The 15,840-nt window shown below is 38.3% G+C and overlaps 2 protein-coding genes and 1 long non-coding RNA gene across 5 annotated transcripts; 1 reads left to right on the top strand and 2 right to left on the bottom strand.

The window, feature by feature from the left end:
* Positions 1–398: 398 nt before the first annotated feature.
* On the bottom strand, positions 399–2,591 carry LOC112282952 (xyloglucan endotransglucosylase/hydrolase protein 9). Its single transcript, XM_024521183.3, has 4 exons — positions 2,362–2,591; positions 1,695–2,221; positions 1,238–1,440; positions 399–1,133 (listed from the first exon to the last, which is right to left on the bottom strand). The coding sequence occupies exons 2-4, from the start codon at positions 2,178–2,180 to the stop codon at positions 719–721; spliced, it is 1,104 nt and encodes a 367-aa protein (XP_024376951.1). The 5' UTR covers positions 2,181–2,221; positions 2,362–2,591; the 3' UTR covers positions 399–718.
* Positions 2,592–5,056: 2,465 nt separating this feature from the next.
* LOC112285195 (uncharacterized) lies at positions 5,057–7,502 on the top strand. 2 transcript variants are annotated; one of them, XR_012218406.2, is made up of 2 exons: positions 5,057–7,095; positions 7,227–7,502. It is a non-coding gene; the product is annotated as an uncharacterized LOC112285195 (long non-coding RNA). The 2 variants fall into 2 exon arrangements; XR_016504924.1 differs by having other exon boundaries at positions 7,196–7,502.
* A 116-nt stretch (positions 7,503–7,618) lies between these two features.
* On the bottom strand, positions 7,619–13,487 carry LOC112285180 (ATP-dependent zinc metalloprotease FTSH 8, mitochondrial). Of its 2 annotated transcripts, none has more exons than XM_024525812.3 (9): positions 12,876–13,487; positions 12,122–12,440; positions 11,731–11,808; positions 11,392–11,528; positions 11,000–11,099; positions 10,353–10,768; positions 9,297–10,064; positions 8,887–9,114; positions 7,619–8,689 (listed from the first exon to the last, which is right to left on the bottom strand). In XM_024525812.3, exons 1-9 carry the CDS (start codon positions 12,924–12,926, stop codon positions 8,168–8,170), a joined length of 2,619 nt encoding a protein of 872 aa, XP_024381580.1. In that variant the 5' UTR covers positions 12,927–13,487; the 3' UTR covers positions 7,619–8,167. The 2 variants fall into 2 exon arrangements, with proteins under 2 accessions (XP_024381580.1, XP_024381588.1); XM_024525820.3 differs by having other exon boundaries at positions 12,122–12,437.
* Between the last annotated feature and the right edge of the window lie 2,353 nt (positions 13,488–15,840).

Here is a 15,840-nt window from a genome sequence, read left to right as displayed (position 1 = left end):
ATAGAAAAGAATTTGCCCACTTGTAACGCACCATTAACAATTTTTACTCTACAATGTTGGACAACAGCAATTGTGCTAAATTCCGCAATTTGATAGAAAAAACGCGTTGCTATGTGCAAGAGAAGGTTCTACTCCTATGTCCAATCAATGCGTTTGCGCTGAGAAAAACAAACAAACAAACCAACAAATTAGAACAGACTTGTATAGGTTATAGTAAAAAATGATGAACTGGGTTGAGCGGGAGAATGAAAGCACACATTTGTAACACGACGGTAATTAGCTGTCACAACGCAATTGAAATTAACGAGAAATCAACAACAAGCAGACTTGTCCAAATTAGCTGCATGAAGAAGATCACGGAGTATCAACCATAAAATAGAAGAAGGCCCGGAAAAGAGTGAAGAATAAGTCATCCCGAGTATTAAAAACTGGGAGAAAGGAATTGTTAAGCACTCTAGTACAAATATGTTTCAGTTCGCTGAACGCCGCTAGACATCTAATGCAATGGGAGGCGGCAGTGCGACCACTCCAGCACCCTTTCCCAACGAGTTCCCCGAGCATCGTGACTCGATCAATAACCCCCCATCTTGCAATGCTGGACCACTGCAGGGGGACAGCAACACCAATGAATTAAATTAGCGATGTCTAAGTGGGATGCTACTTATTTAGAATGAATGCCACTGGGGCCCAGACAGATGCTCGAAGAAGAGTATGAGATCTAATAGAGTGGGATGTTGCATTCTGCTGGTTTTCCCGTCGAGGCAAATCGCTGGTCGTCCTTGCAGTAGTCGTAGATACAGAAGTTGTTGTTCGCCCACTCGAAATCGGTCTTCTGCTTCGCGGTAAGGTAATGATCAGATGGCCTGTCCCAGCATGGAGCCACAGCAGGGTATTTGCAACTTCCGAGGTCCCTCTCACTCGGAACCTGGCAAGCCGACATGTGATGGAACCCGTTCAAATTAGCAATAAACGGCGCGTTCATCGCGTAGTCGATTTTGATGCGACCACCTTGAGTAGCCCAGCTGCTTCCGTCCCAGTATGACACGTACAATCCCTGTCCCTTGTTAAAATATGGGAGACCGTTCTTCTCATTGTTCATGTGAACGCGGAGAGGGATATCATCAACTCCAACTCTGCGATTCCACGTACAGACAGTGTCAGCGGGAATGATAGGGTGTAGTGGGTCAAATCGCGCACCAGATAACTACACGATGCTCACAAGATCGTAAGTACTTACACGACAATGTTGGAATTCCACTTGATGAAGTAGTCATGATGGCTGGTGCATGGGTCAAACCAGTCAAGGTTGTGGCGCATTTCCCTATCACCGACACCGTTGATGAAGATATTGGTCTGCATAGTGATGTGCTTGGAGGTTTCGTTACCAAGCAATTCAATATCAATTTCGTCATGGTCATCCATTTTCCCATCCGAAGAGGTCTGCATAGGAAGGGAAGGTCAAAAATTAGTCTAGTCATTCATTCGTAAGCACATTACTGCTTGCATTCCCTTTCGGAGTACCCACTGAATGAGACGAGACTACAAGCTTCATCTTAGTCTAACTAAACAACTTTTGCGCCTTTCCCACTGCGATGTAGATCTCTCACAACAATTAGGAGCACACTGGCTGCGATCACGGTGGAGAAATCTAATTGTACGGATTCAGGGCTTAGGATAGAACACACGGGACTTACGTAGAATGCGAACACAGTTCCAGATGAGTTGCCGCATGGAAGCTGAAGCTTAGCACTAAAATACCCAGTGAAGTACTGATATTTAGATCCAAACACCGCAGAACAATCTGCATCTAGCTGCATGTCACAGGCGTCTCCGTCGGCACTGACGCGTACGTGTGTACCATTGGTGACGATGTTGAAGTTATCCCAGAAAGTTGAATCCCATGGTTCTTGGTATCCAGGATCTCCGGGACAAGCTCCAGTCGACGCAGGTGGTGAACCTGCTGATGGTGAGGGAGTTGCGGGCGTTGTGGGTGGTGTGGGTGTTACTGGCGCAGGTGGTGACGGATTTCCATCATTTCCAGAATTATCTGGCATCCAAGCAGTGTTATCTGGCTCCACGTCATTCAGAAACGAAGGAATATTGGACTGAGCGAAGACATTCACTGATGCTATCAAGCACGTAACAGCCAGCAATGCGACCGCATACGAAGCTCTCTCCATGACGACGAGATCTACCCGGAAGAAGATCAAAATCGACTGTCCTGCATAGAGAAAAACAATGCGCCCGGCAAGTAGCGTTAGAAAGTATAAATCCCAATGTTATCGCGATCTGTCACCTTGCAATACAATCGACAAGAGAAAATCCATAGAGTACAGTGTTAGACGTTGCGATAATACTCACTCGACGAAAGACCACGGATTTAATTCCAATGAAGGCTGAACCCTAGTCGATCAGCACCGAAAGTCTAACACGATTGCGCTGTACCAGATCCCTGCGTTGATGATCGTGAAGTTCGCAGCCCAGACTAGCAAGTCTCGAGGAGCAATACTCGTTGATAAAAGATGAGTAGGTCTTCAAGCTCCTGTGATCCCAAAGTCTGAACCTTCGTGATGAATGCACAAGGGACTCTGGCTAAGCTGCAATATCGGATGCAACGCAGTTGGAGGTGATATACTGGCGCAGGACTTGGCGGGTGAGGTCTTGGCGGCCAGCTGAATATAACGACAATGGGGACGGGTTTCGGAAATCGCCACCCAGTCTGACAGCAACATGACCATTGAATTATGAATTGATTTGGGAGTATGCTATCTTCCCGGGTTTTTCCACAATGAGCATCTTCTCAGCCTAGAAAGATGGCCCTCGGTTGCTGTTCTAGGAGTATTCTTCAACTACCAACCCTCTGATTCTTATTTCAGCTTGTTACGCTGATTCCCTTATTCAAGCCAGGCGATTTCGCAGAACATGTAAACCATCCAAGCACAAGCAATAGCCCTACATTATCGGAAATGAATTTGAATATTGAAAGATGGTACAGATGGATGGCGAGATTAGTGGTTGATTGTACAACATCTGTTCAACTTTTCCTGTCTGTTCTGCATTGCATCTCCACGTCGTATGCGAAAAGATAGCGACTAAATGAGCGTCCTCGACCCCGGTTTGATGGGGCTGCGTACTGAATATAGTTGACAATTTTCCAATTATAAATATTTAGTCTCGTTACTTTGAACACGAACTACTCCAATCTTCAGATGAGGAAAAGTCACGATTTTTGTTCCGAAGACGTCGGATCAATGTCATGATAGCATGGTCTCCCAAGCAGTCCATAATGAGTTGTACAGGCTACTGTAAACTCAATCGAAAGATACAAAAATATATTCGACCGAATACTACGCCACACGTAGAAGTTCCCGCTTCGGAATTTGTCGCCTTGTTATCCAACTTGATTTGGACATCAACTCTCATCACAACATGAAACAAAACATCTCGCTATTCATCACCAATGCTAATACGCGCCCGACGTATCTGAAACCAACTGTTCTGTCCGACGAAGAGTTTGCCACATCTAGTTTCCTGAGTTGAGCTCACACAAACTTCCGCAAGGATCGTGATTTAAGTTCAAACTTGGGCATCGTCGTGAGCAAGCAAAATACAGTCTTCGGCAAGGGTCCCACTACAGGCTGCAGTGAAATCTCTCCAGTGTTTTCACCCTGGATTTCCCCCTGAAACTGTACATTCTGAGGAAACCAAACGCACGTTTCAGACAACTCAGCAGCCTCGCTGAGAATCGGGTTACCTGGCATGTGATAGGAGAACATTCTGATTTTAGAACCTCCCAACAAGTTCAAAACCATGGAGCAGTCTAAATGCAGCTTCTAGTCCACGCCAGCATTACATCCACTGTTGTCAGCAATGACACACTCTATGTCTAAAACAAGCAACAGCTATGTAAATGTATATTATATGTCATATGTATATGCAATTGGGGAAGAAGATTATTGTGGACAACTGGAAAAGCACCTGGGGTTGTTTAAACGGAGAGGTCGAAACGCTCTTCTGACAGACTACTGCACATCTGCTTTGGAGAGGCTTCTTGACAGTTATTTATAACTAATGGCCTTTTTTAAGATGCCACTGTTTCCAACAAACGTAGCTCAGGTAGAAAGGAGAATTACAGGCTGCTGTGTTGGAATGTATAGCTTGAATTTGTTTGAATTCATTCGGCAATGACAAGTATTTTTGTAAAATTAGTATCCACCTGTAACTGATGTAAATAACATGGATTTGAAATATTAGGATTGTAAAAAGATTATATAATACATTCTTAGGATATCTCAACAAAGTTGTTAGGTTATGGTCCATTTTTTCCAAATATTTTTTCAGATGTAAAATAGTAATAGTGATAATAATTGCAATAATTATACCAACCCCGTTATCAATACCTACAGAATATTATGTTGTATGTTAACCGTGTGAACCCATTCTCAACTTTACAAAAAATATCCACTGAAATAACATTGAATTCCATCAATTCCATCAAATGCTTGAACATATGTTTAAAAATTGAAAATACAATGAAAACAATAAATTACATCAACATCCTCATTAGTGAGCAAGTAATTGGAAAAGAAAACATACCTACTTTTATTTCAAAAAAATTACTACTGTTATATTTTTATATTGGTTTTGTAATACTAATATATCAAAATCTCACATTTAAAAGAGATGTTCAAATAACGTAAGTTGACAAAGTGTAAGTTGACAAAAATATAGAATATATGTTTATGAATATGTGAGAATATATATACATATATATACTAGAAATCCATGCCATTGGCCACAAGAAAGATGGCCAATAGCAAATATTTGTTAGTTTATTTATTTGTTGGGAGCTTCCAAGTTCTACACCTTGTGAGCTTGCAATGCTACTCTTCGCAATCTACAGCAATAACATATAGATTTTGTATCATGTATAAAATCTCCTTGACAATTAGCTTAAAGAATAATAACATTGATTCTTTTATCATTTTATTACCATCTCTTTTGATTAAATTAACTTCATACTTTTTGCAATTTTTGTGCTTTAGACATATATTTACATTGTTCAATAAATAATATTAGAAATAATCGTCTCTAAAGTACACACATAATAAGATTTGTAGCTCATTCTTAGTTTTCTCAATTTCGATTGTATAATTTACTTATTCAATGGCTTGTGATAAGTCATGGTGGAATGAAATTGCTATGGTATAATTTATTTATTTGTCTATGAAAATAATCTATTATTAACCAATTATTTACTTTAATTGGAATCATAAAATATTTGTTAAAGATTCAAGTTACATATCTAAATGTAATATATATAGGAAGAGAGAGAAAGAAAAAAAAATGTCACATTGATTTGTGTATTTACTAAATTAACCCACCATCATCATTGGTTGAGGATCCAACCATTTTTTCATTAGTTTTTGACAAATGTAAATCTATTAGTAGATTTTTTTTTGATGATGGTTAAGATGGGTGGATCAATTTTGTTAATACTTTAGTTAATTGAACAATTCCGTATATATATATACATAATATTGTATCTACAATCTCAATCACTCAAAAATCATCCAATTGTTTTTGGTTTGCATCTATCTATCTACAAACATACACATACTTGTATCATCAACAAACCACAAATTCCTTCTGTAACAAAGCCAATTGTTTGTTTTTTTTGTTTTGCTTCTTCTTCTTTTTTTTTTTTTTTTTTTTTTAATCCTTATTTTGCTACAGAATAACCAAAAACAAAATCAAAACAAGAAACAAAAAAGTCAGAGAAGCTTTCCTCACCCAATCCTAGCTATTCCAACAACTCCTGGTCCCTCATCTTACTAATCATGAATAATGAAAATCATTAAAATATACACACTTATATATATACACATGCAAAACACAATCTTGAGAACGAAACAAAAATAAATCCATATGATGAATGTTTCACTAGGGATCCCATAAATTGCAACCATACGGTGCCACATTGTGCTGATTTGGTGGAAGCCCATCTTTATGATTTAGGATTAGGTTTAGGGCTTGGACTGCAGCCCAGGCCTTCTCGGGTTTCGCAGCCTGTCATAACCACAACCGCACCATCACCGTCACCGAACTGGCGGAGGCACATCTTCCACCACGTGAACTACGCCTTCGGGTTCCACAACTTGCCGGACACGAAGCGCTAGTTTCGATGCGCAGCAAGTGTGAGAGAGGATTCCGCGAGAACCCTAGCTGCCCAAAAGATCCGGAAATGGCTTTGCAGGCCAGTTGATTTGTGGCCCCTCTGCCTTTTAAATGCTGCTATTGCCTCTGTTCCTACTTTTCCCTCGCAGGGCGACGAGGAATAGCGGGAGGGTGGGGCACGGCGAAGCTTATTCTTTACGTTGTTCCTAGTGTGTCCTTTCCACAGGGATGTCTGGCCGAATCGACAGTATTCGAGAAAACCGCAGCGCCACTCTTCTCAGCTATGGCCTCCCTCTCTTCCCCCCTCCTCCTCAGGCCTTGATGATTGCATGTGTGCTTCTGATCGATTTCAAAGAAGGTCACTTTTTGTCTGCGGTGAGAGGAACGGGCTTCGTCGCTTCTGGTTTTAGTATCGAGCGCATGGGGTTTGGCCAGTTGTAAAATGCGGTATTACGTTTAGGGTATTTTGTTTCTTCCTCCCTTGACTCACAAGACGTGGATCTTATCGACTTTGATTTTATGGATACTATTTGTCTGGGTGTTTGAGGGAACGTATCATGTCGTAAATTCAAGTAGATCTCTTCCCCTAATGGAATAGAGTAGAAAGCCTTAAGCTTTACTCTTTAGAAAGATACTATGGATTCTATGCGTTCTTGGTATACATTTCGTGACAGTTTATACGATAGAAATGTGTGGAACATAAAGCTGAACAGAATTGTTCGTGATACGTTTTGAAATTTCATGTAATTTGGTGTTTGTTTCAGATTTTGAATGTGGTGCGATCCTACCTAACAGAAATAAGTCTTCACCTGGGCGTATATTATATTATCTTTTAAAGTAAAGAGTAAAATGAAATAATTTAATCTTCTGAGGGATTGAATGTCATATCGTGTCACAATGGTTGAAATGTGTCACAAGGTACTGAAGGAATCTTTGTAAATTTTCATAAATTTAAGTAAATTGAAGTTATATATCATTAAGAAAATCCGTAATTCTAAATGAAAAGATAATGCACTAGGTGTTGAAAACCTATACGATGTGTCTTTTAGGAAGAAGATATGGTCTTCAAAACAGAAACTATGACCATGAAGTGGACTTATATAATTGGCTCGGCTGCCTCCAGATACACTTTCCGCTTGTTGCTGTCCCAACAGGAGTCACACACAAGCACAAGTTCAGCATAATTCTACTATTTGTTGTGGATATCACAGGCTTCAACTTTTTTATGTAGTAACGACTCTTCGCAGCCTATGTACACCGGACTATACAGTTCAAGTGGCCAACATTCCCCGTAACTCAGTAAAATTATCGAAGGTTTTAGCAGAGATTAATCACTTTCAGGTCTCAATGTGAGTCAAGTTTTAAAATCACCTTTTCCACTTTGAAAGTTGAGTGGCTTTCATTGTGACAATTTATCAATCTTCAAAATTACGATCAAGGATAGAGAAAGCTGTTAAATTGACCAATCCTCGAAGTAGACTTTAAAAAGAGCCCTTTTGAAGGAACACTTGTACAAACATCAGCTAGAGTCTTCTGGTCCGATAGCCAGTTTCAGCTTCAAATTCATCTGCACTATATTTTCTGTTATGTATATTAACATGGCGAAACATCACTAGCATATGCTGTTAGGGAAAACAATCGCACAAGTGGCAAGAAGAATGGCCCTTTGCGATTGCTTAACATTTGGAAGTACCAATCGCAATCATCAACCACTAAGACACAAAGTTAATTACATTATTTGCTCCCATACTAAAAATGTAAGGCTCAGAAGCCGCCGTATCTTGCGAGTGTTGCTAGAACAAGCACTCCAGATGCCTTGTAGCCTCAAAGAGGAGAGCGCTGGTGCAATCTGCGTAACGCATATTGATGCATACTACCTTCAACGTTGAGAAACAAGTATCGAACTTGAACTCTCTCAGCCCTGCAGTTGCTGACCGGACGGGTAGCATTATGACATTTCTATGAGCTGCAACACCACTGAAGCATTGCTTCACAATATAGCCGGTACAGGCTGAGACCCATCCAAACCTGGAGGAGTTGGAGGAGGGGATGACGGGTGTTCAGGAGGAATGCCATTCTCAGACGGCTGCGCTGATCCTAGTTTAACCTGGTCATCCCGAGAAGAGGGAAAACCAAGTTTGAACTTATCGTAATTTGAAAGTTCTGCATGCTTGAAGGGCCTTTCACCCAAAATGGCTACCAAATCTTCCTGATGCAAGACTTCCTTCTCCAAAAGCTTAAGTGCAAGGGCTTCCACACCTTCTTTGTGCCTTGTAATTAAAGCGAGTGTTCTTTCGTATGCCAAGGCCACCCAATCTCGAGCCTCCTTATCGATGATTTCACCTGTCTCATTGCTATAAGGCTTTGACATTTCAAGGCCGTCATCCTTCGGTGGAAACGAGAGAAGACCAACTTTTTCACTAAACCCATATACTGCAACTTGTGCATAAGTCATTTTCGTAACTTTCTCCAAGTCATTCTGTGCACCTGTTGATATTTTACCTAACAGTACCTGTGTAAAGCAACGAACCAACAGTAAAAAAATCAACATTAACTAAAACTGCTTCTCTAACGATCAGCAAGACTTCCATTTTCTCATGATTGCAAGTATATTGCAAGTATACTGACAGTCTAAACAATTCTGCATCTTGTTAAGCATCTTTTCAAGAGGGCGTACCCAAGACAAAGACAAAAAAACACGTGCTATACCTGCTCAGCGGCACGACCTCCAAGTGTCATACATGTCATGTCCAAAAGCTGCTCCTTTGTCATAAGCAGATTCTCATTTGGTAAATACTGAGCAAAACCTAAAGCAGCAGTACCACGTGGTACGATTGACACTTTGAGCAATGGTTCAGCATATTCTAAGAACCAGCCCGTGACTGCATGCCCAGCTTCGTGATACGCCACTGTCCTCCTTTCTTCCTTGCTGATTACCTGGTGCATCAACAGCATTTCATCTTAGCTCCTCTACGTATATAACCATCTTCGTAACAAGAAGCAAAACCCTCTAGACTATACAATCAGGATGGCAACAAGGCTGTATAAAACTAGAAGGTCAGCACAAAGCCTCAGAATTCAAAACCAAACCTTAAATGCAATTTCAAGCCCACACGTACCCGATTCTTCTTTTCCAGGCCACCAATGATTCGATCAATAGCAGCTTCAAAATGCTCCATGGTGATCACTGTTTTCTCGTTTCTGGCACAAATTAGAGCAGCCTCGTTGCACACATTTGCAATATCAGCACCAGCAAACCCAGGAGTTAAAGCTGCCATTCGTTGAGAATAATAAACAGGATCTTGATCCAGCTTTAGCTTCTGAAGATATATCCTGAAAATCTGCTCCCTTCCGTTAATATCAGGTCGATCGATCGCAATCTGCCGATCGAATCGTCCAGGACGCAACAAAGCCTTATCTAAAATGTCAGGTCTGTTAGTTCCCGCAAGAACTACGACGCCAGTAGTTGTGCCAAACCCATCCATTTCAACTAGAAGCTGGTTAAGAGTACTTTCACGCTCATCATTAGCTCCTGCAAATCCCCCTCGTCCTCTAGCGCGTCCAATTGCGTCAATCTCATCTATGAAAATAATACTAGGGCTAGCCTGCCTTGCTTGGGCAAACAAATCTCTGACTCGAGAAGGACCAACCCCTACAAACATTTCCATAAAATCTGATCCACTGATAGAAAGAAATGGTACTCCTGCTTCTCCGGCCGTTGCCTTCGCCAACAAGGTCTTTCCCGTACCAGGTGGACCAACCAAAAGAGCTCCCTTTGGAATTTTAGCACCAAGTTCCTGATACTTCTTGGGGTTTTTCAAAAAGTGAACGAACTCCATAATCTCTTGTTTTGCCTCGTCACAACCAGCAACATCTTTGAACATTACCTGTGAGGATCAAATAAAATACACCTCTTTTCAAAAAGACAAATGCAACTACTGTACCAAATGTACATGGCCATACGCGACATGTTCCCACTTATAACTTACACTATCGACACGTCTTGATCATACACAACAAGCTCAAGAGAACAAAACAGAACCTTTTACCCCATCTCTCAACGAAACTAAAGCCTATGGTAACTACCAAGCGAGTGTTGGCAATCTCACGCTGAAATCCTCTCGAAACGTAGAGAAGTTCGAACAAACTTGAGATGAGTTCTGAAGAACACAAACCTTGTCCTTCTGTTTCTTGCTAAGCTTAGTAACTTGAGCTTTTCCCACGTTGAATATTCCACGCCCACCCATACCACCACCACCTCCGCCCACCCCAAAACCACCTTGCATACGCCTAGTGAAGTAGATGTATCCAGCTATTAACAATATAGTAGGAGCCAAACGCAAAAGCTCCTGTTGCCAGCTCATCTCCGACACATATGTAACAGGAATGTAATCATGGGGATCTGCATTTAATGCATCCTGTGCATCTTCCAACTTACGCTCAAACGAATCGATACTTCCAATGTTGAAGTAATACTTATACACAGAATTCGAGCGCCCAGCTTGTGGCCGTGAATCAGTCTGCACGTCATCCATTCCTCCATCAATACTACCACCTTCACTTCCTCTTGCTTGAGCACCCTGTTGTGAACCTGCACACAAGGAAATTTGTCAGATATTGTGACATACGATCGAAATTGATTCCTGGCGCGTTACTCTGTTCAGTCTTGGCTAAAAGAAAGCACATTCCCACGCCAAGAGGGCAAAGAAAAACAAGCACAACCGGTGAACATGTTCGAAGATCGTTGAAAAACAATTCATTAATACCAAATAAAATGGGAAATCCCCCCCCCCCCGATTCAGGAAAGGACTGTCAGTATCACCTCTATAAACATATACTTTGGCTAGGCTTTTGTTAGTGATTTCGATTCTGTCGACTAGACCCGATTCCAGCAACTTGTTCTTGAACTCCTGAAAACTGATCTGCTTCAAATTTACCATCAGAGAGAACTTAGACTAATTCATACTGCCAAAGCAGAAAAACAATAACCACGTGCTTCGCAAATAACAACATATTTTACAAGAACAAGTAGTTTTCAATAAATATCAAATTAGGAAATCGAACATGATTTATAGAAACAATAACATGTGGCGTGAATGCCTCAACGAGTGGCTTTTACAGCATCACGGCTGATTCTGTAACACAGTCGTTACTATTTCATAGCACGTGGCTCAGTGGCATGATAAAAGTTGATAATAAACAATTAGGGGATACCTGCTGAGCATCACTACGGCCCATGGAAAGAGAGGTAAGAATGGCCACTGTTGCAGCACCAGTGGCGATTAGAGACTGTATTTGTGACTTAGACGTCTCTGTAGACATCTTGTCGCCCTCTTGCTTGGATTCTTGCTCTGAAATATTGAGTAAAGCATGAGACAACAGAAAAACATTTCCAACTTTTGTATGCAGTATTAGGCACAGCCATGCTTTTGAACACACACGTGTATATATATATATATATATATAAACAGAAAAACATACACAACAACAATTTCGAGAGACAAGGTTTTAACTGTAATAGACATTCGGAAGTCTTTGATATTAAAAATTCACCTCCTTTCTGCTCCGATTTCGGCTCGTTCCGACCTTCGGGAATTTCCTTCCGGTTCTTCGGATAATAATTCTCAAACCCTGCACAGTCAATCTTTTCATGTTCAAAATACTAATCGAACATAAAAATACCAGAATCTCTTGAGAGTAATTAAACCTCTTAAGCTTGCAAATCTTTCAAAGGACGCATCGAATTCTTCGAGGTCACCAACACTTCCTCAAAATTTAAAACCAAGAATGGCGTATTAACCCTCAATTGCAATTTAGTCCCACAACATAACCGAGAAAATTCTCCAAAAATCCAGCATTGCACACAAAGATGTGGACTTTCAAGCGAGTAATCAAACCGAAGATCGTCGAGCATTACAAACAAGTTGAATTTACAATTCTTCACCTTTCTTCTTAGGGATTTCAGAACATAACGATCTCTTGCTTCCAAGATTCTGAAGAACAGCCCTTCCAGCAGTGCCGCTCCCATTCCTTCTTGCAATTTCATGAATACATCGCCTAGAAGTGCCAAACCTGTCAAGCGCTGTTTTTGTTACTACATAGTCGGCAATTCCTGATTTCAACAATCCAATGCGGTGTGCCCATCTCCTAGATATATTTTGCCCCTGAATGCTTGATGCTGAGAATGCCTTGCTGTGCCCTAAAATACTATCACTCTTGCGTCCCTGAGCGCTAGAAGTAACCTGATCTGTCAAAACTTCCTGCTGCACGTCACAACCATTGCGACGTCAGATGCTGTGTCAGAACTCGTCCCTGAGGAGAGCAGGGATAAAACAGCTCTGGTTACAGACCACATTTGAAACACAAATTAAGTAATCTTCATTTTGCAGGGAATCACTTCCACCAAGTTTGCAGAGTCCCACAAGACCAGTCGGGAAACTGTAACAAGGGCATTCAAGGATAATAAAGAGTTTTCATTAGCTTGACACTACAGTGAAAGATCTACAAGGTAAATTCTCATGAAAATGCCATTAAAAAGAAGGAAAAGAAATAAATACGGGTTATAATTGACCGAAAAAAGAATAAGAGATGGTCTAACAGACACAAGAATCCTCAAACAAAACCCAAATCGTGATAATGAGACCACACGTCGCGTTCAATACGATGAACAAAAGTATTCCAGTAGCACCAAAACTTACGAAATTGCGACGCAGCCGACGTGCCAGCGCTGCCGACCTTTGCGATGACATCTTATCAGAATTTACCCGTAATTACTTGTCCTGCAAATGCGCCCCTGGCGCGCGCTTTAACTTCGACCAAACCTGCAATTTTCCTCCAGTTCCACGACTTTCACAAACTAAAGAGAATCCACAGCCCTCTGATATTCCAATTCTGACAAGCCTTAAAATCGTGTCCACGACTTTCAAATCAAGCTCTCTCTCTCTCTCTCTCTCTCTCTCTCTCTCTCGCTGTAGGGCCAATAGCACACCCACCCTAGCCCGTAAAAATGAAATTCGCCAAGTAGAGGAACATATATGCAACCTAAAGAATCCTTCGCCTCATTGAAGCTCCCACAACACCGCCTCAATCTTCCTGCACTTTCTGCCACAATTCCTCCTCAAAACTGAACCGCTTCTGTTCCCTGTTCGGCGAATTTTGGCTTGCTAGATTTCCATCCACTAGGACATTGAAACAGGAGTCACGACCGAGTACGAAGAAGCGAAAGAGGAAATTCTGCACAATCTACAGCGGGTCTAATTCAGAGACCTCTTGATGCAACCTCGACGCAAATGGGGCCTCGACCAGGCTTCGAGCATTTTAGGGTTTAAGAAACTCCATGGCTGTGCCGACCTTTGGTCAGAGAAGGTTCTCGATAAAATTGTGGACGGCGTCCGTGGGTCGCAGGATCAAGTCACGTGGCCTTCTACGAGACATGTTCTTAGATACGCATGTGTGTGAGAATCTGCATATTCTAGAATTGAGGAATTTTTCTTTTTGGTATTTTTTTTTATTCAATGAATCAAATTTACACACTTCAAAATATGTTTTGATTTTATTCTAATAATCCAAGCTTTAAAGTAATCAAATTTATAAACAAAACAAAATTTTAAGTAATTAAATTAAATTAAATTAAGTATATAATAAATTATTTGAGAATTTGTTTTTATTTTCATAAAACATGTTCGTAATTAAATATTAAAAATTTAGTTCAGATACTGAATAATATGTTAAAAAAAATCCAAAATCTAAAATCATGTGATTGAAAAATGTACAAAGAAATGATACTTTTTTAATATGTGGATTGATTGAATATTCTTTAACAATTACAACTCAATCTATCTATTTCAATTAATGAATAATTAAAATAGCATAACATAAAATAAACTTTTAATTGGCATAATATCCATAAAACTTCTTCAAAAAATGTTGCTTTGCCAGCCATGCTTCCTGTTTTAATTATTGACGTTGATATAAAAAATCAATAAAAATCTATTAATTATTAGAAATTAGAGTTCATTAATTATTCACCATAGAACAGGATAAGTTCCTAAAATTTTGATTAATTATTCGAGATTATTAGTATTTAGAGGATTAATTAAGAAGGAGAATACTATATATTGCTAAAATTATAAATGAAGTAACTACAATAACATCAATGTAATTTCAAAGTAGATAAAAAAAATAGCATTAAGTTCAATACAATATTAAGTTGGTAATGATCATGAAATAGGTCTCTTTGACCAAACTTTATAAAAATATATATATATATATATATATATATATATATATATATAATATTAATATTACTTATATAATATTAAATTTCATTTATGTATATATATATATATATATATGTATATGTATATGGTTTCATTTCAATTTTTCGTTTATCTTTTCTGCTTATAATGTAATATTTACAAATTTTTATCCATTTAAATAACAATTAATTTTAAAAATCTGCCTTTAAGAATGATTGACAGTTGTTTTTAGATCTTCCATCAGACTTGCATATATATTTTTTTAATGTATCAAAACACAAAACTAAAATGTGAGTATTATTTCATTTATTTATAATCAAAGTATTATAAATGCATAATAAAAACTAAACTCTTTTAAGGCAACAGTAAAGACATAGTTAAATTACTTATACAATGCTTGATAAACATATAATAAATTATCTAATTACTACTTCATACATGATTTTCATAAATGCCAATATATTTTATTTGCATACAAGAAATTAATAATTACTTATATATTTGAAAAATAAAAGTTAGAAAAGGGAACAAGGAAAATACTACAAAATGTGTTGTTTTAAAATTATTAGGTAGACATCTCCTTTTTATTAGGTGACATCCCTTCCATGCCATATGCCCTTGCATACACACAGCAACATTATTGTTATACCCTCATTTATTTATTTATTTTTATTATGTATTTGTTTACAAGTTTTGGATTTGTAGTTTTTTACTTTCAATTTATAAATATATAAATTTAAAAATATATATTTTAAGCTTCAAATCTAAAACTTATAAAGACATGTAGAATAATAATAATAAAAAGGAAATGTGAAAATAATGATATGACAATGATATTATTAAGTACATGCAGGGGTGTGTGGCAAGGAAGGGAGGGGGTTTCTACACAATAAAATGGAAGTGTCCACCTAACAATTTTCTTATTTTATTAGTATTTAGAATGTATTTATATAAATCTAATTAAAAAATAAAATCATTTGTAATTTGATTAAAAATATTTTTTAAGCTCTTAGGTTTATTTAAAATTTTAAAAACAATATAATATTTTAAAAAATTATAATTTAATATTTTCAATATAACTTTTTAAAAATCTTCTTAAATTATTTATAAAATTAATTTTATAATTATATACTATTTTTATATACTAATTTATAAAAACCCTTAATTGATATAAACATAATCAATTTGAATAAGTTTTGTATATCATTACTGAAATTATTTATAATACATACATGAATTTTACAATTACAACTTATAATAGTATATGTATTTATTTTTTCAAATTAATAATCAACATAAATATATATATATATATATATATATATATATAAGTGTCTATATTGAAATTTTATTATATTTTTATTAAAAAGAAATCTAAAAAAAATCTTTATAACTTATTATCAAT

This window comes from Physcomitrium patens, chromosome 1 (genome assembly GCF_059467195.1).
Source record: "Physcomitrium patens ecotype Gransden chromosome 1, ASM5946719v1, whole genome shotgun sequence".
NCBI classification, from domain to species: Eukaryota; Viridiplantae; Streptophyta; class Bryopsida; order Funariales; family Funariaceae; genus Physcomitrium; species Physcomitrium patens.
Note: the sequence above shows the minus strand (reverse complement) of the source record. Positions and strands in the feature narration are given on the sequence as shown.